Source organism: Emydura macquarii, unplaced genomic scaffold (assembly GCF_026122565.2).
Source record: "Emydura macquarii macquarii isolate MOO-44397 ecotype Brisbane River unplaced genomic scaffold, CSIRO-AGI_Emac_v2 contig_1253, whole genome shotgun sequence".
NCBI classification, from domain to species: Eukaryota; Metazoa; Chordata; order Testudines; family Chelidae; genus Emydura; species Emydura macquarii.
This window is the reverse complement of record NW_027131390.1, coordinates 36,555,450-36,583,374: the sequence shown is the minus strand read 5'-3', so window position 1 is coordinate 36,583,374 and position 27,925 is coordinate 36,555,450. Positions and strand designations below refer to the sequence as shown.

Below are 27,925 nucleotides of genomic sequence, written 5' to 3'. Positions count from 1 at the left end.
AAATTGATTGGAATATAAATATTGTACTTATTTCAGTGTGATACTTACCATGTAATAGTATATAGAGCAGTAAAAATAAATCAGTCAGTATGTAATTTTAGTTTATAATGACTTTGCTAGTTCTTTTTATGTAGCCTGTTGTAAAACTAGGAAAATATCTAGGTGAGTTGACGTATCCCCTGGAAGACCTCTGCATACCCCCAGGGGTACTCGTACCCCTGGTTGACAACCACTGATTTAGATAATGGCATAGAGAGTATACTTATAAAGTTTGCAGATGATACCAAACTGGGAGGGCTTGAAAGTGCTTTGGAGGATATGCTTAAAATTCAAAATGATTTGGACAAACTGGAGAAATGGTTTGAAGTAAATTAGATGAAATTCAGCAAGTACAAATGCAAAGTACTCCACTTAGGAAGGAACAATCAATTGCACACATACAAAATGGGAAATGATTGCCTAGGAAGGAGTACTGTGGAAAGAGATCTGGGGGGTCATAGTGGAATACAAGCTAAATATGATTCAATGGTGTAGCACCGTTGGGGAATAAAAAGCAAACATTATTATGGGATAAATCAGCAGGAGTGTTATAAGCAAGACACAAGAAGTAATTCTTCCACTCTACTCCATGCTGATAAGGCCTAAACTGGACTGTTATGTCCAGTTCTGGGTGCTACATTTCAGGAAAGATGTGTACAAATTGAAGAAAGTACACAGGAGAGCAACAGTAATGTTTAAAGGTCTAGAAAACATGACTTATGAGGAAAGATTGAAAAAACTGGGTTTGTTTAGTCTGGAGAAGAGAAGACTGAGGGGGGACGTAACAGTTTTCAAGTATATAAAAGGTTGTTACAAGGAGGAGATTGAATATTCTCCTTAACTTCTGAGGACAGGACAAGAAGCAATGGGCTAAAATGGAAAAAGGGAGGTTTAGATTGGACATTAGGATAAACTTCTTCACTGCCAGTGTAGTTAAGCACCGGAATAAATGGCCGCGGAAGGTTGTGGTATCTCTATATTAGGAGATTTTAAAGAATGGGTTAGACAAACACCTCTCAGGAATGGTCTAATTATTGTTTAGTCCTGCCTTGAGTGCAGGGGACTGGACTAGGTAACTTATTGAGGTCCCTTCCAGTACTATATTTCTATGATTCTTTCCCCTCTATAAAAGAGAAATGATAATTCTGATTAGGCTAAGACAAACTTTATTTAAATTAAAGTGATGCAGGTGGGCGGGATAGTAGCCTGGGCAGGATAAGCACATTTGTTTTGCAGCTCTGTCCAATAGTGACAGAGGGAGGATTTCCCATCTACTAACATCTTCCCTAACATTCACAGTTAACTGGCCATTTTATCCTTATACATATCCTTTAATTCCAAAGTATAGGATTTTCTCCTTTGCTCTTTGGAAGGCAAGTTCCTAGGAAGGCTGTCGGGATATTCAGATTTGTAGTTGTTTATTTTATACTCTGTGTGATTCAGAGTTATCCATGATTTCCATTAACCCTGGGACTGATGACTCTCTTGTTTCCATAACACAACCAACGTCATTAGCATGCAATGCCACTTTGTGTGCCTCTCTAACTTGTTCAGAGAATCTTCTGGCTGTGCTAATACTCCTGTTCAGTTGAATAGGAGGGGGTTGTAGGCAGCCCTGTCTTGTAGCTGGGTATAGCTGAAAAAGATGTGTTTTTCACTAATGAATATAGAAGCTTGCAGGGAATTGTCGTACTGCTTCATAGATTAGTCTCCTACATCCATTGTTGCAGTGTGATTATCATAAAAGGCAATTTACATCAAATTTAAAGGCCTTTATGATATTCATGTTATCACTGTTGATGGTTGTAATGTTTTGATTGGGGAGTTAGGTTACATAGCTTACTCAGATCGCTGGCTGCTTTTCTTGGTGACAAATCCTGCCCCAGAAATGGTAAAAGCTGTCCCAGGGTATCTGCCATTTCCTTTGTTAGTGTCTCTGCATCCCCATTTGATAATGACATAGGTGGACACACATCACATAGGACCTTTGCCTGGCTTTGGGATTAATGTTGTATGTGTTTCTCCCAGGGAAGCTAGTAAATAGGTTGTTTGTTGTTCCCAAAGCTATTTTTAAACATGTTCAGCATGGCTTTTACTGGATATATTCAAGCTTTTTGTGTTAGTCACTGCTGAATCCATCCAACCTTGGGAATTTACCTCCAGTCAGAATTTAATTGCATTTCAAAGAGCCTCTTGTGTGATTTGCTCATCGAATAGTTCTATTTGTGTCTTAGGGGTTAAGTTTCTAAGAGCCAGATTTTCAATGGTGTGTAGGCACCTAAAAATGCAGATGGTACCTAGTGGGACTTTTAAAAGTGCTTAAGCAGGTGAGGTGCCTAACTTCCCTTGATTCCTATAGGAGTGAGGGGCCTAACCTGTCAAGGTGCTTTTTCAAATCTCACTAGGCACATCTGCATCATTAGGTGCCAACATGCCTTTGAAAATCAAGTCCAAAGTTTCCAATTATCCTTTTTTTGTCTCTATTCAAAGAGGAGGAGGAGTATAGCTTTTGTAATAAACTTGAAGTATTTGAAGAATGCCTTTAGTTATAGTTATGAATTCCCTTGATTCTGTTTAAGGATAGAATATGAAATTGCTGGCTTGCTTTATTTTAATAAGATTAGCTAGCAAATGCCGTGATTTGCTGATGTGCTCAAAAAATCTCTGCTTTTGGATCATATAACTCTGCTGAGGCTTTTGAAAGACTGGGGAGTTGAGACTTTCTTAAGACATCCAGTCCTTTTAGCTTGTCCCTGCCAGGATTCTCATAATAGTCTTTTCCCAATTTATATAATTTTACTTTCTAACTTTCTTTAAATAACGAACTTAAAAAAATCCCATCAAAACAAAACATTGTAACACACACCATTTTTCTCTGAGGAAGACATGAATGAACCTCGCATGAAAGATGCTGATCATTTTGCTTAATGAATGACTGACTGGAAGGTGCTCTGGGCTAGATCACAAACTGCTCTAAGCCCCCTAGTTAGGCACCACTGACATTCTTAAAACCACTGCTCAGCTGCTGCCTAACCCCTACATTTTCACCGGCAGGCATGAGCCAAGCCACCTAAGCACTGATGCTGCCCCACAGTTAATAAGCTGCTTGGAGCCTGAACACAAGCCTAAGCCCTGGCAGGATTTTCAAACTAAGTGTGTGCCTTGCCTAACTTGCCAGCATGGCCCAATCCTGTAGGCATAATAAGAGCTTGCCTAAGACTGATACCTGTCATAAAAGACAGCCGAGGTAGAGCAGGTGAGATGTGCATCCTAGCTTAAAGGTTAGGCCACTTATTGGGCTGTGGGTGACTGAAGTTCTAGTACCGGTAAAAATAATTAAACATTCGTTGGAGCAAAATGGAGCTGCTCCAAGAGGAGAGAGTGAGAGAGAACTTCCACAGTACACTCTGTAGCCTGGTGGTAAGGGCATCTGCATGGAAGGAGAAAACCTGCATTCAAGTCTTACCTGCAAAGCAGGATGTGAAAGCAGGTCTTCTATGTCTCAGGGGAGTAAGGATTTCACTTAGTGGCAAAGAGCCTGGAGGTCAGGTGAAGCAATATCTACGTGCTGTTGTGGATTTAGCCCTCAGACACTATGGTGATGAGGGCAGTATTGAATCTGTATAGGACAGACTCTTTGGGGCAATACATTTTCAGCAATTTATTTTTAATAAGCTATTTCACTGTATTTTTCGCCATCACAGGTTTTAACACAAGCTGTTTGATTTCTTTTTCTTTTAGTTTAATGTTTTTAACCCCTTTTGAGGAAGCATTATTATAGGCCATGGCCTCCATTCTAGCTGGGGTGTTTTTCTGTATAGCTGATGACACTGCTTCCATTCTGTTTGTTTTCTCAACTTTAACTCCATCTGCATCAAGTTTTTGGGGTGGGGATTTCCTTCCGCATTAGTGACGTGTATTGGGATGAAGATAGGGAGGAATCAAAGCATCCTAGGGAGCCTCTGACTTCCATACAGAAATGGAACCAGGTGAGCCAGGAGATTCTGCAAAGCAGAGGGATCCATGAGGAGGCAGGAGAGTTAGAAGGTGTCCTGAGTCATTTTCCCACTACTCCCCAGCCTTCCACATCCCACACCTTGGCCCCTGCTTCTCCTCACGGCATTGCATCCCTGTGAACTTTCTGAAGTCCACAGGACTTGCTGCAGACTTTAGTAGGCCAGTAGGAGCTTAGGCCCAAGGTAGACACTACATCGATCCACAGCAGCTCCTGCTCCTTAAAATATGGCACTGGGAATAGGCATAAAGATATGGAACTGGGGGAGCTTGTAGGCAGTGGCTAGATGACTTGAGGAAGATGGTGGTGAGCCATGGAAACAGGAGAACTGCAGGATGTAGATCTGGCCTAGCCAAGAAAAGGCTGCAGAGTCCAGGAGCTCTGCAGGTATGCTGAGCTGAAGCCATGGAGGAGAATCTGGGTGTTTAGGTTATATACTGGGCTCTTCAGAACTGAGTATTTCACGATTCAGCCTTATCCCAGTCCCAGGGAACATGCTGTGAGGTGCTCTGAGAAACCAGCACGGTTCCTGCACAGGGAATGGCACTGTATCAGTCCGTCCGAGTTCTTCAGACATGGACTCAAATTGTAGATAAAGGAGAACTGGGTGACATTATTTATTTGGACTTTCAAAAAACCCTTGACAAAGTGCCTCACAAGAGACTAAGGAGATAGAGCAGTCAGGGGGAGAGAGGCAAAGTACTGTCATGCATCTGGAATAGGCTAAAAGACAGAAAACAAAGTAAGAAATGGGAGAAGGAGACAAATTTGGGGGCAAGATGAGGGGAACAAAACATGGAACACAGCGAAATGTCTTTGTTGCTTCCATTTCTTTTTTTTTTTTTAAATGTAGGAAATCCCTTACAAAGTAGCTATGTGAAAAGGAATGCAAAATAAGGCCTGAAAAGTCAGGAAATGACGAAGTTGCAATTGCCTGTGAAATCTTAATTCTATCTCCTTGTGAGTTTGCCTTAGGATACAACTTTAAAAACAATTTTTTTTTAACATGATCACAGTCTTAAAATGAAATGGTCTTAAAGCCTGATCATAATGCTCTCTGCACATACACATTTTGCCGTAATCTAATTGTGGTTCAGTAAACATTTTTTCAACCTTCTTGCACACTTCCATGGCTTCAGAAATTGAAGTGAATTCCTCTGTACAGAAACAAGCGGCACTGCTATTGATTTCAATGTTTGGAGTAATTCCCCAATAAACCTCTTCAGCTCAATATTTGCCGATCTTCTGGCTAGCAACCAATTCAAAGATTCCAAGGCAAGAAGGGGCCACTGTAATCATCTAATCTGACCTCCTGTGGAACACAGGCCAGAGAACTTCCCCGAAAAAATCCCTAGAAAAACAGCTAATCTTAATTTAAAAATTGCCAGTGACAGAAAATCCACCATGACATTTGGTAAATTGTTCAGTGTAGCCAATCTTGCAATTTCATCTGAGTTACGAGATATTTGGTGTTTTTCTTAAAACCAGAGCTCTTGGAGCCAACATGGGATCTCAACTTTTTTTTTTAATTTACATTTCTAGCCTTTATCGTTGCAGAGTGAGCCTGAAAATGTGACACCTAAAGGCTGAAAAATCAAAAGGCAAATAAAAAGAACCCCAAACTTATTATTTTTAAAATCTGACAATTTTAAGCCAATCTCTATTTTGGGAGCCTGACTCTTTATTTTTCAATACTTGGGGTTGGCAATATTGTAGCATCCTATCTATATTTGGATCACAAATTAGGTATGAGCCAACAATGTGATGCAGTTGCAAATAAAGCAGTTTGTATCTGGCAGCTGCAAAGCACTTATTGTGGAAGAATTTGCACATACAGCCCCTGATGCTGCAGCAGGAGCTCCGGGGGTGACCAGTGCCCATGTGAGGGACCTCGCTGAACTCAAGGTGCAAATTTTAACTGTAAGGGTAAAAAAAATAAGCATTGGAACAATTGACCTGACCTGGAGATGAGGTGGATTCACTGTCACATGGAGTCTTTCACTCAAGATTGGTTGTATCTTTCTAAAAGATATGCTCTAACTCAGTATTTCTCAGTTTCTGGGGCACAACTCACAAGTGATTAGGAAAGGCAATCGGGGTTTATGAGGCGCTGAAAATTATTATAATTATAAAGCAAAGAAAATAAAATTTCCAGAATAACTCTGGAGCAGCCAAACCTTAAAACCAATCTTGCTCCCCCATTATCTGCATGTCCTTCCCCTTCAAGACCAAGTCAACCTCTCCACACACACATGCTTAGCACTGTTCTCATTGATATATTTTACTCTTACTTTTATAGTAAATATAAGCAAGGGAGACGGGCTTGCAAACATTTTTGACTTCCAGTAAGGGGTCGGCAACGTGGAAAGTCTGAGAAACATTGCTCTAACTTAACCACGGGATACATACAGGCTGGATGCCTCTGGCTGGTGCTGTTCAGGAAGTTAGATTAGCTGATTACAATGTTTCTTCTGATCTTAAAATCCATAATTCTATGAAAGTTGGGCTTTCTACAGGCTCAGGAATTTGGCCATACACATCCCACTACATACTCAGGACCAAATCTAGTATCATCTCTCATATTCTTGCCATCCAAGTCTTTTCAGTGCAATTTTAGAGTATGCCCAGAATGGCCCTATGTTACTACATGAATATTTTGAAAAGAAAAAGCCTCATCTTAGCCATGTTGGCTGCCTCACCTGTCACAAATCTGGTCACATGGCATTTACAGTCTTTCTTGCACCGTTAGATTGTAGCACTTGTGACTATATCCAAATATTCCAGTGAATAGGGATGATCAGTTTGTCATAAGAACAGCCACACTGTGTCAGACCAATGGTCCATCTAGCCCAATGTCTTGTCTCCCACCAGTGGCCAGTGTCAGGTGCTTCAGAGGGAATGAACAGAACAGGTAGTCATCAAGTGATCCATCCACTGTCGCCCATTCCCAGCTTCTGGCAAACAGAGGCAAGGGACACTTCAGAGCATGGTTTTGCATAAATAGCCATTGATGGACCTATCCTCCATGTCACACTTGTAAATAGCCTCTCCCTCAGTAGTTATTTTTGCACGCCCAGTCAGCTTGCTGTGGACATGATTCCACCCTTCTTTACTCAAATCCACATACTCAGCAGACAGCATCGAATACATGCTTTTAGATCACGTCAGCCATTGCAGCTTTCTTGACATGTGGAAGTTCAGTGTTCTGGAAGCTATATTGGTTTCAAATATTGCATGAGCTATTTGCTTATATATGTAGTTTCTGAATTAGTCACAGTAAGGAAGTTAATGATGCCAGTGGCGTTAGTGCTGCAGAGCTGTTAATGTGGATAGTGCTGCTGGTCTTGGAGCTCCACTGTTAGCTGCACGAGCAGACAGTGCAATGCGCTGATTCAGCAGACCTTGATGTTAGCCATGAAGGAGGCACACAGGCTTGGTTTGGTGAAGGCGCTCGGTTGGGTTTTTTGTCAGCAAAGCATGGTGCTAACACCCTATCCAATGGGTCACAGGGATACTAACACATGTACACTCATAACAAGGTAAAGGCTCAGTCAACATATAATGTTATCCCCTTGGCCAATCCAAAGATGCCCCTCTTATGGCTTCTCCCTTTGTACATTGATTCAAACAAGTTACGTATTATGCTCACGTTGTTGTTAGTTATCACCCTTATCCTTGTACGGGCTAGTTCAAACAAAACATCCTCCTCTATTATCCTCTTATTGTATCCATATCTTATGAGAGGTTGGTGTGTTTCTGTCCCAATCTCCTGGGCATTTGTTTATGGAGTTACTTGAGAGATCTGTGTGCTTTTTGTACCATCCTCTTTGGTCTGGAATGTGCTTACTTGGCTAGCCAATACCCGGTGTGCTTCTATTCTGTCACAGCCAGACCTACTTGGGTGTGCAATCTTTAGTTCATACTATTAGTTATGACCAAGGCTCCAACAAGGCCTACATTCTGGACTTGTTGTTTACGGCCCTGTAAGCTTTAAATGTGAAACTTAGTGGAGAAAACCTCGGTGTAAAATAAAAATTTCTACTAACAATTAAGAAACAAATTGATTTAAGATGATAAAACAGGAAGAAAGCAAAGGAATGACATGTAAATAAACCACATATTAAAATACAAATATCTATTTAAATGAAAAAAATCTTGATTTTAAATTTAAAATCATATTGTTTTTATTAGAAGAAAAACCATGCTTTTGCTGCACCCTGATGGGAAAGCGTTAAGATTACACTTCTCTACGATGGGCCATTTTCTTCCCTATCCCACTATGTAGGAGGCATGTTGAAGGAAGGAAGGAAAGAGAATAACTGGAGTGCAAGTCACTCAGGCAGCTGCAGGCTGTTTCTCAGCCTGTTAGGAGGCCATTGCAAATTGATTTAAGTTAGAGCAACCTTGAGGTTGCTTCAGGGAATGAACTTTCTTCATGACACAACAGAGCTTTCTATGATAAGAGTACAGGTCACCTGTGCAGTAAAGCTCACTTGCCCAGTGATCAAACATTGAGCCTAATACCTGACAACACCACACTTGTAAAATTTAACAACCACTTCTTACCCCTTTTACAGCCTCTTCTCACTTGCACACAGGATACCACCTAAACCGGTACATCCCCTACCCACTGTTCTGTCTACCAGCTGCTCCCACTGACAATCTCCATGGCAAGAAGACCCCCGTGCCATGCTACTGACACAACCTACACAATTCTGTATTGAAATGATGCCGGCTGGAAAGGCATAGGAAAGGAAGCATAGTACTCCCTTCTTTACTGCAGGCTGACTGCACCCCTGTATTCAAACCCTGCACACCACTGTAATAATCTTTGTACAAAATATGCCTTGTGAAGTATCATATGAAAACTAGTAACTTCCTGGTCAATAATATCATGGTGAAATGTGTGTAGCAACATTACATGTAAATTATGAGCAGAAGCTGAAATATTGACTGAAATGTGTTTACTAGACAAATACCTGTTTCTCAAAGACAAAGGACAAGCTGATGTCTCTGGCCAGGTGTTATCAGTGTTGATTTGCATCACCTGTCTAGTGTCCATTCTTTGGCAAGGAAGGGGAGCAGGAATGGATTGATGTGCATTTTAGCAAACAACCTCTTTAGCATGGAACCTCTTTTACCACAAGACTCCATGGGAAAGAACTTTATCTAGGGGTAACCCTCAGGAAACTGTATTTCAAGGGGGACTGTACTATAAAAATGAGGGGCAAAAATATCCCAGGGATATTCTCTTGCTTGCTCTTTCACCTGAGAAGACAAAGGAAACAGTCCTCTGGATTGGTCAGTTGTGTTGCTGGGAATATGTGGTAAGAATTTTACCTCAAACTAAGTCTAGTTTAAGTTTAGTTACTAGAAAGCATTTATCTTTATTTCTCTCGTAACCATTTCTGACTTTAATGCCTTATACTCGTACTCACTTAAAAGCCATATCTTTGTAGTTCAATAAACTTGCTTTATTCTTTAATCAAAACTAACCCAATGTGAGTTGTTTGGATAACTCCATTTAAAGTAGCAAACTATTGTATTTTATTCCCTTACAGGGGCAATGGACATAAAACATCTGAACTGTCCAGGAGACGCTGGAGAATGCAGAGGAAAATTTGGGATTAGGAGAGTGTTGGGGTCACCCTGCAAGTAGTAACCCACGCTGCTGGGGTCAGAGCTGCTGGACCAGCGCTGTGGCATTACACAGTCACGCAGGGTGTAACTTGCAGGCTGGTTTGTGAGTGACCCAAGTGGGAAGCTACAACAGCAAAGCATTGTAAGGCACCTAAGGTTTCAGAGCAGGTGATGACACAACCCCTCATTAGTCAGGATTGTATCTCAGAATGAGAGAGAGAGACCAAAACTCTTCTTCCTCTATTCCCACCTATTTTTGCATCCCTAAGCACCTTCCCCATCCAGTGAGCATTTGCTTATATATTTTATTTTGTTTTCAAAACACAGTTTCAGCATCTTCTGAATATTCTGCTGCACTCAGATTACACTTCCCCAAAATAATAATCCTTAAAACTTTGATGAAGGCAGATTGAAGCAATATGCTTCCTTGCTTTTTTACTTCAGATTTCTGCCCCAAACTGGATTTGACCTCATGGTGCTGGTGCCAAGATTCAGTGAGCTAAACATAGCTCCTGCTATGTAGAAATAGTTTTCCAGATGGTTAGACTCTCTCTCTGCACATGCTCAGTGTAATCCATTAGGCATGAGAATAGGCACATGAGCCTTCCCAAGTACCTAACTGGAGAAGCAAACTCTTTTTGAAAGAATGTTTTAATTTGATGTCCCCGAAAGGGCAAGTGGGTGCCCTGCACTCTTGTGGGGTAACCCTTGAGCAATGGAGACCCTGGTGATCTGAGCCCTGGTTTGATCGCTATCTGTGAGCAAAAAAAGTGGCCAGAATCTGTCAATTTAAAAAAACCCGTTTTTTCTTGGGTGTTGTATCTCAGGAACCCCTTGGTCAAATGGCCCTAAATTTGGTTCACTGACTTTATTCTGCACCTCTGCGAGGCCTCCCAAATTGCAAGGCAATCTAATTTACCATACAGATTTTAGAGCACTTAGAACAGAAAGCTAGTTTTGACCTTAACTGTAGCAGACCTGTTTCTTTGGTATAATAATAATAATTAATGGTATTAATAATAAAAGGACACACTACCAAAAAGAAGATACTCCACTGCACATGCTGCTTCCTTTGGGGAGAGGCTGCGAGACCAACCAACATATGAGAGATGCACAGTCACGTGGCTTAATGCACTGCCGGAGGGTGTGCAATCTATGGTTATAAGCATGGTATAAAAACCTACATAAAATAGAAGAGAACTAAACTGGCCCTCTGCCACTCTCAGGATTAGGAATGCATAGCTTGGCTGGATCCAGAGATCTGGGTTTTTACTGTAGTGATGCTTGTACCCCAGAGGCCAGAATAAAGAATCTCTGCTGGCCTTCCACGCTTCTGAGTGCTTTACTTTGCAATCTGAACATCATTAATGTATTTTTGGTGTACTTGGGGGCAGTTGGAGATTGAAAGTTTCTATATAGTTGTCAATTTTTTACCTCTCCTCTCCCAAGCAAAACAGTTTTGATTTCCCACCTTTCATGTTTTTAATTTATATTTCAAGGGAATTTTACCAAAGCTTCTGTGTTGGGACAGAGAGTCAGAATGCAGCCTGTGCCCCTGCATAGCCTTTCAGAGCTAGAGAGAGCCTGTCTCCAAGAAATCGCCTTTGGCCAGCTGCAAAAAAAGAATATGATCAGTGGTATCAGCCTTCCTAAAGGTAAGAAGAGAAGAAATACCTTATCTGAGGGCAATGGGTAACATAGCTCTAGTCATTCTTATTATTTATTACTGTTGCTGTTTTTAATAATAATTAATAATGCATTGACATTTTTGGACATCTCTGCACAATTATTTCTTGGTTTTGAACCCAGTTGTTACTGTTTTTGGTCAGAGCCATGCTCACTGCATCAGCCCTGCTAATAAGACTTGAACTTCCTTTGGAGCATGGGAACATGACCCTGCCTGTTCTCTACATGGGACATGATCCCTTTAATCTCAAGCAGATGTAAAAACATCTGACAAATTCTTCAAATAGGAACAAATTAATCCATTTTGGATGGGACACTTTCCCTGCTCTGCTTTGGAGAATCCTGGAGTTCGGCACAGAGTCTTGGTTCTAGGAGATTGGTGCTTAGTTAGACTCTTTAAAATATACGACGAGGAAATGTCACTAATATTAATTGACATAAATATAGCAGATCCACAGAGACCATTTCTCTATGTCTTGGCTTAAATAGGAACTGCCAGGCTAGATGAGACCAAACCCAGGCTCCAGCTAATCAAATATCCTGCCTTTGACAGTGGCTAATACAAGCTGCTGCAGAGCAAGGTTCAACACACTCTGTGGTGGAAGCTGTGGAATAGCATAGTCTCTGGGAAAGTTTCTTCTTCACCTAATCAGTTAGGATTTGGTTTACATTCTGAAGCGGGAGGGCTGAAAACCCTTCCCAAGCTTTTGGTTCTTTATTTCATCCTTTCTATTACAAATCCTGCCATTCTTAGCCATTAAATAGCCACTCCTTTTCAGAATCCTCCTAAGATCCTGGCTTCAATGGTACCTTGTGGCAGAGAGTCCCATACAGTATTTCTGCATTGTGTGGAAAAAATATTTCTTGGTATCCGTTTGGAATTTGCTGCCTTTCATTCATGGCATCCTCATGTTCTTGTGGTATGAGAACAGGGAGTAGAAGTTCCCACTCTACCGTATTTCCCATTCATTATTTTGTCTGTGCTTATCATGAACCTTCATGGTAATCTCCTGTAAAGGAAACAATCCAAATCTTTTCAATCTCTTTTAATATGGAAATTTGTCCAGGCCTTTAGTCATTCTCTCTGCCCACCTCTGAATTTCTTTTATTTCTATCTCTGCTACAGCCACAATGAATTATAGCTGTAGTCAGGTTAGAACAGCCTTCCCTCCATCTTGTTGCACCCTGTTGAAACTCAGCACAGAAGAGGATCTGATCCCTCTTATTATTCCCCATGCTAAGTACAGGAAAACGTTGTGGCAGCTCAGGGCTTGTCTACATGGTGGCTTAATACTCTTTATGGGGGCATTTCTAAAGTGCCCTAATGTGTTGTAAATTAAATGGCCTGTGCAGGCCTTGCTGGTGCACACTAAAGATTCCCTGCTTAGTGTGCTTTAACCTAGCACTGTTTTAAACAGCACCACAGCAGGGTCTACCAAGACCAATTACTGTGCAATATGTTAGTACCTTTTAGAAATCACACGCCCAATGAGCACATGACATCACTGTGTAGACAAGCCCTCAGAGACCACTCTGGGCAATGCTGATAAACGACAGCTCTGGTAAGCAGGAATTTAGGAATTATCCAAACACAGTGTGACCAGTTTCTGCTAGCTGGTCTCTGCAAACGCAGTTAGTTGAGCTACAGTAGCCATGGTTCCTGAAATGATTCTCAGGAGCACTGGACCCCTGGCAGGGAGCTTTAACGGTCTTTCTGCTCCCCACCTCCACCTGTTGTGACACTGATGTGAGCTGGGAAGCAGAAAGGCCATTAAAGCAGCACTTTGTAAACAGCCTGATGCTGTAAGTGTTGGCTGGGTCTGAGAGGCTGCTCAGACTGCACCACAGCTTCGAACCATCCTAACGACTGCCTTCTCTCTCTCCAAAATAAAAAAGATAAAACCATCTGTTGTATCAGCTACAAGAGAGTAAAATGGGAGCCTTACTTGACTTGGGAAGTTCCAGATGCTCCTTTTGCTGTATGCGTAATAAATGGTTAAAATGGTGGCTCTCTCAATGGGAGACACCAACAGTAACTGGAGGCAAAGCTCCAAACCCAGTTGTTCATGTTGTAACAGGAAACCAGGGTTTTGTCTCTAATTGGGTCCCAATCACTCCCCCTTTAGTGACACAAGGAGGTACAGGATAGAGGGAAGCCTGAGAAGTTTGGAGAGCCAAGAGGCTGGCTCCAGAGGAGCATTTGAGGAGCAGTGTGGGTTGGAGGGGATGTGATGAATGGAATATGAATAGCATTCTACCTGCTTTTCCCCAACTTTGAGCTGAGTTCAAATGCCTAGGAATTTCTCTTAAATCTAACACACATCACAGACTCGAGCACCCACACAGAAATCTGGGAAAATCTAAACACCTCCCAGGAACTCTTAACAGGCAGCAATTCTTCATGTGCAAGCACTGATTCTGGTTCAAAACAAGGAAAGGCTTTATGAGGGACAAAAAGACCCAACATCAACCTGGGAAACACAGCAAAATTAGATGTGTGTGTGTGTAAAACACTCATGTCTTTGGCCATTGTCTTTTCACTCAGATTCCCACCCACTGGTGTGAATGTCAGTGGGCAGTGTGGTGTGGCACTACAGTGCAGGAGTGTCTTTCTGCAGCTCCTGGGCCTCCATCACCTAACCCAGCTAGAGTGATTTCAGCTTTAGTGGTGCATAGTAGGCAGCCACCCCACTGGAGTTCATTCAGATCTGTTGCTGCCATCTGCAGCATCAGTAAAGAGCCTGCTCTTTCTTTTCTTTACTCTTGCTCACTCGCTTTTGCTCTTCCTGCAGCGTAAGCCATGCAGCCTCACTACCTCCAAGACTGAGCGAGTCCAACTGAGATAGACTCCCGGGCTATCTCCTGGCCACATATGCTCTTCAGGGACTAATGCACCTCTGCAAGTATTTGCAGTGACACCAGGCATCGGAAACAGAGTATCTGAAGTCCTTAGGTTAGCTCAGAGAAATGAAGGTTAAGCCGGTCCATCTGACCATGCCAGAGCAATCCATTCAGTTTCAGGCTCTGTCTTCTCGCTCTGACCCTTCACCAGTTCCAGCCAAGAGCAGCCAGCTTCTTTCAGAAGCCCATTCTTACCCATTGCTGTCAGCGCTTAGTCCTTTGTTCTCAAGCTGGCCTTTGCTGAGCTGCCCTGCTGGGAGATGGAGGGGGAAATCTTTCCTTTTGCTCACTGAGTGCTAGGTCTGAATGATCTGGTCGTTGGGGCTTCCCATTGTCTCTTTCGGATCCCACATTGATACGGGTTGTTTTCAACAGGTTCCAGCCAGTTCCTTAACAACCCATTCATTGTGCCCCAAACAGCAAGGCACCACTCCTGCTCATGTGTCCTGTGCTGCCCCAAGAGCGGACCTAATCCTCTACTCCACCCCACCCCCTAGGCAGCGATGCAAAGTACAGGGGGAAACTGAGGCGTACATAGGATTTATAAAAATATTACAAAAATTCCCATTGGTCACACCACCAAGCTCAGAGTTTTTCAGTTGTAGTAAGTCCTCAGAGTGTCACTTGGAGGATTCCTGGGTAGGAGGCTAATGGAACTAACCTGTCTGCAGCTGCCTTTTCCCCTGTTCACTAACAGACGTGGCAGACAGCTTTCTACCACAGGGCTTATAGTTTGGAAACTTGCGCTTTATAACAAGGAGAGACAATAACAAAGGGTGACCACGGGCTGCAGGGAAGGCTGGAATGAGGGAATGTGAATGATTACAGAGGATATGCTGGTAGGTCCTCTTGGTAGAAGCAACCCCTCCTCCTGTTACATCTGGACACTTGAACAGAAACCTGGAACAGGCCTTTTGCTGAGTGAGGTGGCTTTATGTTGCTAGAGCAGATAGCGTAGGGGTAGAAGGGCTGTGCATCGCCTTGGACAGGCAGTATATTGAAGATGGCCTACTGACATGCATTTTTTCTCACCCTGTCCCCCCATCAGCTGGACCTAAGCGCAGCAAATCCATCCGAAGGAAATTGGAGAACTCCTCCAAGGAGAAGAAGGGTGAGCAAATTCCATAGTTCAGTCTGGCACTGTGCTCCTCAAAGCCATTATTGTCTTTAAAAATAAGCTGAGTCAAGGCACCCGATCTGCCTGGATTCCACTAACTCCTACTGACAAACATTTCTGTGTCTGTTTAAAAAACTGGGAAAGTAAATGGCAAAAACTTTGTTAACCTAGAGTTAAGGTTGCAGGGCAATAGCTTGCGCCCTTCCCACACATTGAGTTCAGTAAAACTCTAATGTCTAAAACCCAGAAAATACAGAGCTGAGGGAAATGCCCACACAACTGTAACTCTTGGAGTGATGCCCTAGTATGCCTGTAGCATACACACTCCCACTCTGCCTTGTTACCATAATGGACAGGCACTACCTGCACTCAAATACTGAGTCTGCGCCCCCAAGAGAACACCACACTTGTAAAATGTAGCAGTCGCTTCATACCCTTCTATAGCCACTTCACACTTGTGCACAGGTTACCACTAAATCTATACTTTCCCTAACCATCATTAAATCCAGACTGCTTTCATGTCCCACCTCACCACTGACAATCCCCTGGGCAAGAAGGCCCCAGTGGCCTGCTCCTGACACAACCTACATTGAAATAGTGCAGACTGAAACCTGAAGGTCCATGTGCACCTCTTTCCTTTGATCACACACTTGGGGCAGTCTCAGACCCAGATGTCCTCATATCACAGACAGTTCTCCCAAGGTGCTCCAGTTTATTCCTCCATCATTCAATACAACTAGCAAAACAGTGACTGCAGCTGCAGTGCATGCAGATAATTTATAGTGGCTATTGTCCATCCCAGAAGGGCAGAGGTAAGGCTCTCTGGACATTTACCTTAAGTCTGTGTTTCCTGGTTTTCAGAAATTCAAGTTTTGCTGAACTCGACATTCAGCAAGAGCATGAGTTATCATCTGGCAACCTTAACTCTGCGTTAACAAATCTTGCTATTTAATTGGCTTTAAGGCAAGGGGCCTGACCTTCTATATAGGAGATGCCATTAAATTTCACTCAGTTAACCCTGTACTGAGCCCAGGTAATTAGTGTCTAATTGAAGCATATGCTCCAGAAACACATCCAGTTGGGATTTGAAAACATCAAGAGATCAGGTGCTCAGCACCCATACCTGAAGTCAGAGTTTCAAATGTTCCCAGCACCTCATGTGCAACTGGCATACTGACCTCTCGGAAATCTGGCCACTCATGGCATTAGACTCTCAAAGTTTATCTAAAGAAAACGTTTCTGGGCCTTATAAGGGCAAGAAAAATCTTGAAAGCCATGACCCTGATGCTACCAACACAGTGATGTCTGCCTGAGTCAGGTGCTCTGAGTGGGGAGCTGACTCTGAGCCCATCTGATCAGAGGATGCTCCCACCAACACCATCCCAGCAGTGTGCTCTGTATGTGCACTCACCCTATCATGGCTCTTCTGGTGTTGATAGGATTCCCTCACACAGAGCCCTCTGCTTGTGGGTAGGAGCTGACCCCTTGCTCCTTCAGGAAAGAGCCTGATCCCCTGCCTGCAGGCAGGGGGCTGTAGACTGGAGGTGGGGGCGACCTCTGACAGTCTAAAGAGGAGTGGTGGTGGGCAGCCCACAGCTCAGCAGATGGTTTTTCTGTGTCTGGCTTCTGCCACTGCCCCCTGAATGAGGGTGGGACAATGGGAACCCCACGTGGCGGTGTGCCAAAAGTGTCCTGTGTTTTTACAGACTGCTGTCCTCAGGCCTTTGGGATCCCGCTCTCCCAGGTCATTGCCAATGACTGGACACATAAGCAAATGCAGGAAGCTGTGAAAGGCAGCCGTAGGGACTGCCTGGAGGTGGAAGCGACCGTGACTAAATTTCGTGCTCAGATTCAGAAGAAATCTTCTTTCGGCAGAGGCTTCGTGCTGGGGCCTTGCGGAGAGTTTACCGAGGAGCCGCTCTCTCCGACTTTCCTGGACAATGTGTCCCGGAGCCAGCGAAGGGTATGGCTGCCAAACAGGGTTGAGTGAGAACTAAACTGTGTGCTGTGAGCAAGCTGCCATCCTGCTAGCAGGCCAGGCAGGTGGGAGGCCGTAGCACTCCAACCACTGATGCTGCTTCCCAGGGGCCCTTGTTACAAGTTTGGCTCTCTGGCTGCTTTAGACTTGAGTTCTGCTGGCTTCTGTTGGGGAATCAAAGGGGTAGGGCTTCCAGCAACACTGAGTCCTGTGGTCTGCTGCGCAAACACAGAATATAAACCAGTCCCTGCCCTAAGCAGTTTACACTTTAAATATAAGACAAGACATGGCGCTGGATACAGATGAGAGAGGATAAGGAAACTGGCACAGATCTGTTCAGCATGGGAGAAACTAAAGCATGAAGGTGCTTGTTTGAAAATGTAACAAGAGGGCAGTGGAAGCTGGCATCATGGGCCGGTTGTAGGTGGGAAAAAACAAGTTAAAAATTACTTGGACAAGTTAGATGTCTTCAAGTCACCAGGGCCTGATGAAATGCATCCTAGAATACTCAAGGAGCTGACTAAGGAGATATCTGAGCCATTAGCGATTATCTTTGAAAAGTCTTGGAAGACAGGAGAGATTCCAGAAGACTGGAAAAGGGCAAATATAGTGCCAGTCTATAAAAAGGGGAGTAAGGACAGCCTGGGGAATTAGACCGGTCAGCTTAACTTCTGTACCCGGAAAGATAATGGAGCAAATAATTAAGCAATCAATTTGCAAACATCTAAAAGATAATAAGGGAATAAGTAAGTCAGCATGGATTTGTCAAGAACAAATCATGTCAAACCAACCTGATAGCTTTCTTTGACAGGGTAACAAGCCTTGTGGATAAGGGGGAGGCGGTAGATGTAGTATATCCTGACTTTAGTAAGGCTTTTGCTACTGTCCCACATGACCTTCTCTTAAACGAACTAGGCAAATACAACCTAAATGGAGCTACTATAAGGTGGGTGCAAAACTGGTTGCAAAACCATTCCCAGAGAGTAGTTATCAATGGTTCACAGTCATACTGGAAGGACATAAAGAGTGGGGTTCCGCAGGGAGCAGTTCTGGGTCGGCTTCTGTTCAGTATTTTCATCAGTGATTTAGATAATGGCCTAGAGAGTACACTTAAAGTTTGTGGACAATACCAAACTGGGAGGGGTTGCAAGTATTTTGCAGGATAGGATTATAATTCAGAATGATCTGAACAAACTAGAGAATTGGTCTGAGATAAATAGGATGAAATTCAATGAGAACAAATGCAAAGTACTCCACTTAGGAAGGAACAATCAGTTGCACACGTACAAAATGGGAAATGACTGACTAGGAAGGAGTACTGCGGAAAGGGATCTGGGGGTCATAGTGGACCACAAGCTAACCATGAGTCAACAGTGTAATGCTCTTGCAAAAAAAGTGAACATGATTCTGAGATGTATTAGCAGGAGTGTTGTAAGTAAGACATGAGTAGTAATTCTTCCGATCTACTTTGTGCTGATTAGGCCACAACTGGAATGTTGTGTCCAGTTCTGGGCGCCACATTTCAGGAAAGATGTGGACAAACTGGAGAAAGTCCAGAGAAGAGCAACAAAAATGATTAAAAGTCTAGAAAACATGATCTATGAGGCAAGATTGAAAGAACTGGCTTTGGTTAGCCTGGAGAAGAGAAGACTGAGAGGGGACATAACTGCTTTCAAGTACATAAAATGTTGTTACAAAGAGGAGGGAGAAAAATTGTTCTTAACCTCGGAGGACAGGACAAGAAGCAATGGACTTGAACTGCAGCAAGGGAGGTTTAGGTTTGACATTAGGAAAAACTTCCTAACTGTCAGGGTGGTTAATCACTGGAATAAATTGCCTACGGAGATTGTGGAATCTCCATCATTGGAGATTTTTAAGACCAGGTTAGACACACCTGTCAGGGATGGTCTAGATATTACTTAGTCCTGCCATGAGTGCAGGGAACTGGATTAGATGGCCTCTCGAGGTCCCTTCCAGCCTTATGATTCTTGATCAGGTGTGAGAGAGGATAGGTGGGTGAAGATAGGCCATACAAATAGGGTGACGTGGGAAAGTGATGAGCCAAGTCTTTGCAGCAGCATTCTGACTGGACAAGTAGGGCAAGATTGGATTTATGGAAGCCAGAGAAGAGGATGTTTCAGTAGTCAAGACATGAGATAATGAGAATCTGGATGAAGGTTTTAGCTGTGGGTGGAGAGGAAAGGCAGATCTGAGAACTGCAGAAAGCACTAGCAAGTTTTGTATATGGCTTGAATGCATGCAAGGATCTTGAGAGTGGGCCAAGTCAAAAATGACATGCAGGTTATGGGCCTGAGTGACAAGAAGGCTGGTGGTGACGGGAGAGGAGCAACAGGGAAAGACTTAGAGAGCAAGATTACAGGATCTGTTCTGACCAGCTGAGCTTGAACTGACAGCTAGATGTCCACGAGGAGATGTCAGAGAAACAGGATGAGATCGTAGTTTGGACAGACGAAGAGAGAGAGATCTGTGCACCATCAGCATAGAGATTGTAGCTGAATTAGTGTTTTGCAGATGAGTTTACCCCCGAGATAAGGTGTAGAGAGAGAAGAGGAGGGGACCTGGGCCCAAGCACTGTGGAACCTCCACAGAAGGTTGGAGGGATGGAAGGAGCATTCCTTGAACAACATGTTGAAGGAATGCTTGGAGAGGTTGGAGGGGAGGGAGTCCTGTGAGCTGACAGAAGACAAGATTTCAATAAGAAGGGCCTGGTGAATGGTGTCAGTGGTGGTCAGCAGGTCAGGGAGGAGGAGGATTCATGCAGTCTGTTGTGGGGGTGCAAGTTTTTCTGCCCTCTCTGCTAGGCTGAGGCTGGGGAGTAGAGCTGGGCAGAGGAAGCTCGTTCTGTTCCATGCAGCTTTCTGATGTTTTTTTATTTGTTCCAATTGGGAGCAAAAATCCAAACATTTTGAAATTCTCTGCAAAAGTAAATAGAGCCCTGGGACCATCCGCACATATGGCTGCTCCAGAGCTGCAGATCCTGGAGCCTGACCTGATCTTGGATGGGCTCTCTAGTCATTTAACCCATTGGACAATTCTGGTAACTAGCCACTTTCCTGCTGTCCCTGCTCCCAACAGAGCTTGTGTCACAGTGTTGGCTGGCTTTGTGCCTCACACTCAAGGTGATGGAGATGAGCTTCTCCAAGTGGCAGCATCCAGCCCAGAAGCCATTTTCTGATCCTGCTGCTGCTGAGTGGGGGTGGGCCAGAGCAGGCTGAGAGCCCACTTTCCTGTTGCAACTTCTATGGGTGTGGGGCAGGGTGAGCAACTCTTACCCGACTGGCCCACTGGAAAATTAAAACTGATGGGGGATAGAGGAGCCAGCATCAGCCAGAAACCCACACAAAGACTCCAGGAGTATAGGGTAAGCTGAAGGTCACTGAGTCTCTCCAACAGACACTTCACTTGAGTGGGAAAGGCAGAGCAGGTGTCAGGCAAGAAGGAAGTGACACTTTTTGGCTCCAGGGGAAATTTCACTCTGAAACGGGAGTTTTGCTGGAGTGTGCTTGGAATTTAGATTGTGGCACTAGTGTCCGTGGTGGCGTGTGTAAAAGGGGGAATCACCTCAGTGGCAGCGTTTATAAACACGGGTTTGCCTACACAACAGCTGGCAGCGAGTTTCCCAGTGTGGACTGGCAGACACAGGCTAGCTCTGTTTGAGCTCGCACACTAAAAATAGCAGCAACACGGGCTAGCCACGCCACTATGTACCCAGGGGTTGCGTGGGCTTATGCTCAGAGTGCAAGGGATGGAAAACTCTCTGGTAGCATTTCAAATCCCTTGCTCCTCCTGGGCTGACCCATACCTGGCCTCTGTATTTTGTTGGCTCGGGATATGGAGTCTTGTGGTGGTTCATTTTAGCGTTGAGGTGCTGTCAGCTCCCTGTGGGATTGGTGTGCCTCCTGTGTGGGGAGCAGGTCACTCCAGGGAGCACAGGGTGTGTATGAACTGGGGGCTACAGGCACCTTGCTCTCCAAAATCATCTCTGGATCTGATTTCAGGGGGCAGTGTCAGTGGACTCCATTACGGATCTGGGCGACAACACCTGCAGGCTGCTGGAAGCTCTACAGCTGTCACATCCCAATGAGCTGGACCTGGGGAGAACTTTGGAGAGGAACAAGATGTTGAGCCTCAATCCCATCTACAGGCAGGTCCCACGCATTGTGGACAGATGTTGCCAGCACATTGAGGCATATGGTAAAGAAGCTTTTCCCTCTAACCCAAGGGATTCCTCAAACATAATGAAATAGTGTCACATCAGGCCCCCCTGAAATCAGTGACAAACCCCAGCGAGCTCAGGGAAGCAGGCTCAGTCCTACTATCTGAGTTTTGGTTCACTTGCTTATAGCCCAGAAACTTTATCCTGTGAGCTAGCCTTCCCCGTGACCTCTTGTGGTGGTGCAGCTCAGGCCTGCAGAGAATCCTGGGCAAGTCTTGGTGAGGATCCCACCTTTTTATTTTTAGGAATCTCATTTTCCTTCCATTAAAATCCCTCTCTCCAGCTCCCTGCTAGAATTGGGGAATAGACAGAGACTCTCCTCCTTCGAGGCCCACAATAATCTCCCTTAGGGATGGACAAACTGGTTCAGGAGCACCCCACTAGGGTGACCAGATGGCATGTATGAAAACTTGGGACTGGGGTTGGGGAAATAGGTGCTGTGGCGAGTTAGGCCTGTTTGGCTCCATGGGTCTGCGCTCCCTTGGTGTGGGAGGGCGGGGTCCCGACCCAGGGACCCTGCGAGGAGTAGCCTCAAACAGCTTAGTCCATGGGCTACTACTACCTTTCCTGGGTCGCTTGTCCACGGCCTCCCTGCTTGTGGTCCTCCTTCAGGCTTTTGGGGCCAGCGTCTCCCGGCCTTGCCTGGATGGGCTTCTCCTTAATTCCAGTGGCTGGGTGCTGTCACAACACCCACACTAGCTCCAAGCCTTGTAGCAGCTCTGCTCCGCTCCTCCACTCAACTCCCTCTTAGCTGCCCCTGCCTGCCTGAAACAAAGGCTTTACCTGCTGTGGCAAGCTCCTTAATTGGCTTCAGGTGACCCAATTAACCTGGAGTTACCCTGGCTGTGTTACCCAGGGAACAGGGATTTGGTAAGCCTGGGGCTGATATATATGCCTTTGAAATGTATTCCCACTGCCGCTGGAAAAAGTCTTCAAGTCACAGGCTGGTGGGGCTTGGTTCGTCACCCTAACTATCTAGGTGATATTATCATGGCTCTGGCTTGGTCCCTGCCATGTGGTGTTAAGCATATTTTGCCATATTTCTACGTAATTTATTTCACCTGCTTGCTTATTCATCGAGAAGCTTGTGATGAACATCAGTGTAAGAAAAAATATGGCTTGGCATGGGAAAGGTACTGTCAACATGTACCATATCGTATATTTCCTTACATCTACTAAGGTACTTCAAGAACTTGGGTTGGAAACTACTTCTGCAGTTACAGCTTCTTTGCAAATAAAAAGAGCACCCTCCTATAGCCGTCAGGGTTGGCCCTGTCACAGTGCTATATAAGAAAAAGCCCCAAATATCAGGACTGTCCCTGTAAAATCAGGACATCTGGTTACTCTACACTCTACAAATCTTCACACCTTTGTTGAACCGAGATCTTCCCTGAGTCTCTAATGCTGTTTGAGGCTTCTCCATCCCCAAATGTTTCTGCATTAATTGATCAACACAGGTCACTTTGTAACATACCAGGGTACACTCCGGACTAATGAGCAGCTATGTCATTCCTGCCCTGCACCCTTGGGTGCCTTACAATGCCTTGCTGAAGTAGCTTCCACTTGGGCTACTCACAAACAGTCTCCAGCGTGCAAGCCACACTGAGTGTCTGTTTGTAGCTGCGGCCTGCTAGTCACACTTGGTTACACTCTGGCTCTCACCAGCCTTTGGATATACTGCTGGGTAACCCCAACACACCCCCCATCTTAGATTTTTCCCATGGAAATGTAGATCTTGTACTGCCTAGTCCTCTACTGGACAGTACAAATTATATTAAATCTGTTATTCCTTTAAGAGAATAATATGCACATAACTTATCACCCTAAATGGAGTTACCCAGACACTTCAGTTTAAACACGCTGGATTAGATAAAATAATAACACAAGTTTATTAACTACAAAGAGAGATATTTTAAGTGAGTACGAGTAATGAAGCATAGAAATGGTTACAAGAAAAAGAAAGATAAGACGCTTACTAGTGCCTAACTTCACAAACTATAGCAGATTCAAGCAGGTTTCTCACCACATGCTTTTAGCAGTCTTACTGACAAACTCTGTGGTCAGGACCTGCCCCTGCCACCGAGTCCAACAGCTGCTTCCTTTATCTCTTCAGGTGCAGTGAATGTGATGGGCAGGGAGAGAGGGGTGCCATGGGATATTTGTCCTTCCTGTTTATAGTTTGTTTCTCTCTTGAAAAACATTTCCAGCTAGGCATTAGACATCAAAGAGTCGATGTGGAATGATGTTCCCTGCTGGTTTTTTCATCAGCTGTTTGAAGTTTTTGTCTTTCCTTCCTGCTTGATGGTTCCGCTTATGGCTTAAATGCAACTTAAGCAGAGCACACATTCCTTTGTTTAGGACAGACCTGTTTGCCAACTTCTATTTGGGCAGGGCTGTGGAGTTTGGAACTTGCGTCAAAACACCATACAGGGGAATTTTATAACTTCACATACAATGTTGCCACATGTATTTTAGCAGCACAATAGAGACCAGCAAACCATGAGTTTTCAAATGACTCCCCCACAAGGAATATTTTGTACAAAGATTATTACAGTAGTGTGTAGGGTGTGAATACAGGGGTACATTCTGTCTCACACTTGCATAGCCAAGGGAAACTAAATCACTAACCCTCTCTTTTCAAAGTTCTGTCAAATCACCTTTGGAACACTGCTCAGGTATGGTCTACACTTAAGTTAGATCAACCTAGCTACGTTGATGAGGTCAATGAGATAAGAAAAAGTCACACCCCCTGAGCACCTTAGTTAAGCAAACCTAGCCTCTGGTGTAGTTGCAGCCAGGTCAACCTAGCTACCACTGCTCCTGATGTTGATGGAAAACCCCCTTCTGACTCTGCAGGAAGTGTCTACAGTATTGCGCTACAGTAGCACAGCTGCAGCTCTGTGACTGCTGCTTTAGCACCCATAGTGTAGACCTGACTTCACTTCCACCACTAGACAACTCTAGAGCTATTCTGAAAACCAGTCTTTGCCTCCAAACTCAATCTGAGTCTGGGCAGTGCCCCTAGTGGCATCCAGATAATAGAGGAAGTCGCACAGACTGGAGGCAGGTACCCAGGAGATTCAGGTGATGGTTAATTAATTGCAGATGATACCCTGGTGACAAAGGCCGGGGTTGCATGGAGGTGGCAGATTGTAGGCCAGCACAGGGAGAAGCCTCTCATTTACCAACTCTTCTTGAGTTAAGAGTTAAGCAATGTCTTCCCTTATAGCTGAAGATAGAGACCAGTGGCCCTCAGGGCTGTGGACAAGTAAAGAAATTCATTTGAATACAGAGCTTTTTACAAATCTATTTTTCTTTCAGGTCTCCAGACAGTGGGCATTTTCCGCGTTGGAAGCTCTAAGAAAAGAGTTCAGCAGGTAGAGTGCCAAACTTACCAAACCATTTGTATAGGCGACAGGGATCTAGAGGGGTAATGGGAGATGGGAACACAGAAAAAAGACTTAGGCTACTCTACAATAAGAACCAGATTTAAATGTTGCTGTTTTCCAGGGCTGTGAGCTACGTGTGCTGTAACACAATTTATTCTAGCTGGTATGCACAGCAAAAAAATGGTCTTTCCATGTGGAAGGATTAGGACTTCCCCTAATCTGCCAGGGCTAGAACACGCTTCCCTGAAGCAGTTATAATGTATCTCTCTTCTGTCACACAGTCAAGTTAAAAACTGGCTTATCATGTGGTTGAGTCACACCCACATTTCCCAGCAGTGTTTCAAACACATTTATAGATCTGGTTAAAACACGATTGGGCCTGAAATGGCTAAGTGAACAATACTGGAGATGGGGTAGGCTGAAATGGGGTTTGAGCACCCTTCTCAAAATCAGGATATAGGATAGTATGGATGGTGTTGTGCAGAGATCATTGGGGGAGGCAGCTGGGAAGAGAGAGGCAATGAGAGGAAAGAAGACACAACATAGGAAACAGCGCAAGAGGTTGGAATGAGTCTGTGTCTCCTGTGTGTTCAGCGTAGCGATCTCTGTGCAGGATGTCAAGAAGGAAAAGAGAATGGAGCTGTGGCTGTGGGGAGAGAGAGAATGGGATTGGGGGGAGAGAAGAGGGTGAGGGCATGGGAAGGAGAGAGGAAGAAAGGAGCATGTGGCCCAGAGAAGGAGAGATGAGCACAAGACAATGAAGGGAGGAGACAAGACTAAAACTTGAAAAGGTCAGAAAGCTGAGGAGAAGGAAGCCAGAGTATGTGGGAGGTGTGGAGAAAAATAAAATAGGGCTTGGAATACCAGAATCTAAAATTACATTGACATAGTCCTGCAGGAACAGAAAATGCAGAGTAGAGGCTGCGCCTAGGACGCAAGTGACAGGGACTCAGAAGGAGATAAAGGCCTAGATCCTGGGTACAGCTGAGCTCTTCTGGAGGCAACTGGGGGTGGATTTGGCCTCTGCCATAATTTAGAGCTTCCTTAGGGCTACTCTAACTTATTTGGGCTGGTGACAACTGGATTGCTATGTGCTGTGGCCGTGCCTCCATCATGCCCTCTACTCTAGGTGGGCCTGTGAAGGGTTGGCATAGCGGGCTCCATGTCAGCTGGCAATTCCCTGATGCAAGGTGAACCCCAGCTGCCCTTTCTGCTGGTATGTGGTCCAAAGGTGACGTACTGGAGCCAAAGACATCCCCCAACTATTTTCTTCCATCTTTCTCTTTATTGTAATATTTCTTGGAATGGATTCATAGATATTAAGGCTAGAAGGGATCACTACGATCATCTAGTCTGACTTTCTGCATAACACAGGCCATAGAATTTACCCAGTGATTCCTGCATCAAGCCAATAGCTTTCGGTTGAGCTAGAGCCTATCTTTTAGAAAGACACCCAGTCCTTACAGATTTCAAGTGATAGAGCATCCACATAAGATGTTTCAGTGATTAATTATCTGCATTGTTAAAAGTACATTCCTTATCAGCATGAATTTGTCTAGCTTCAACTTCAAGCTGTTGGAACTTGTTCTGCCTTTGCTACATTATAGATCTTCTCTACTATCACAAATGAAAAATGTCTGGACAGTAGAATTAATGACAATTAAAAAGGAATTCTTTAAATACTGCAGAAAAAAAAGAAATCCTAACAATGTTATGCATAGGGAAGGTAAAATTGTCCATAACGATGCAGAAAAGGAAGAAATATTCAATACATATTTCTGTTCTGTATTTATATTCACGTACATACAAATACTTTTTATTCCAACCTTAACTAGACAGGATGTTAAACAGCTACTGCTGAACATAAACATTTTTAAATTTGCAGGATCAGATAACTTACCCAAGAGCTTTAAAAGAATTAGCTGGGGAGCACTCTGAGCCATCAGTGTTTGTATTTATAACAACTCTTGGGATATTGGGAACCCAGGTAACTATAGGCTAGTTAGCCTGAGCAAAACAGTGGAATGGCTGATACCGGATGCCATCAGTAAAGACTTAAAGAATGGCAGCATTGCTCTTCACAATCAACATGATTCTATGAAAATAGGTCTTGTCAAATGACCTTGACGTGCTTTGATGAGATGGCAAGTTTGGCTGATAAGTATATACTTAGACTTCAATAAGGCATTTGACTTATTGCCACACAGAAATAATGTTTTAAAAAAACTAGCACTCTACAGAATCATTGCAGCCCATGTTAAGTGAATTAAAAACTGGTTAACTGATCTCAAAAAGTAATTGTGAATGGAGGAATCAGCATTCAGTAGGGGTGTTACTAGTCAGGTCCTGCAAGGATCTGTTCTTGGCCTGACACTATTCAATATCTTTAAAGTGAACTGGAAAAAAACAGAAAATCATTGCTGATAAATTTAGCAGGTGACACACAAATTGGTGGAGCGGTAAAATGGGTACAGGTTGGGGCACAGGAACCGGGGGTGGGGAGGCCATGGCCCACCCACTTTTTACCATGGGTGTAGTTTGAGGAGCAGGGGGCTGTGTTGCCCCCCAAACTGTAAGCCTTGGTCAGGCATGGAGCAGTGCTGGAAGGGGAACTGATAAAGGCAATCAGCTCCCCCGCCACGAAGCGCAACCCCTGCGGCATCACTCTGCACCTGTCCGAGTCTCAGAGACTGCGCCAGCCTCTTCCCGATGTGGGGAGGGGAAGCTGAATTGGGCCTTAGCTCCCACTTGTCATGAGGCCCCGCCCGTGTTCCTCCTCTTCTGCTTGAGGCCCTGGCCAGACCACAAGCTGGAGCCAGGCCATGGTAAGAGCCACCCAGGGAGCACTGGCCACTGTGGGGAGCTCTGGACTCTCCATCTGTCCTGACTGGTGTGCCCTGGAGGGCAGGCACTTGGGCCAGGA

The 27,925-nt window shown here is 44.3% G+C and overlaps 1 protein-coding gene across 2 annotated transcripts in view; it reads left to right on the top strand.

The window, feature by feature from the left end:
• The window catches only part of ARHGAP36 (Rho GTPase activating protein 36), a 61,275-nt gene that overhangs the window by 2,892 nt on the left and 30,458 nt on the right, over positions 1-27,925 (top strand). For both annotated transcript variants that reach the window (XM_067549779.1, XM_067549778.1), the window contains exons 2-6: positions 11,194-11,349; positions 15,330-15,392; positions 17,105-17,361; positions 21,396-21,591; positions 24,935-24,990. In XM_067549779.1, coding sequence (XP_067405880.1) covers positions 11,235-11,349; positions 15,330-15,392; positions 17,105-17,361; positions 21,396-21,591; positions 24,935-24,990 — 687 coding nt within the window. In that variant the 5' untranslated portion in view covers positions 11,194-11,234. The remainder of the gene's footprint in view (positions 1-11,193; positions 11,350-15,329; positions 15,393-17,104; positions 17,362-21,395; positions 21,592-24,934; positions 24,991-27,925) is intronic.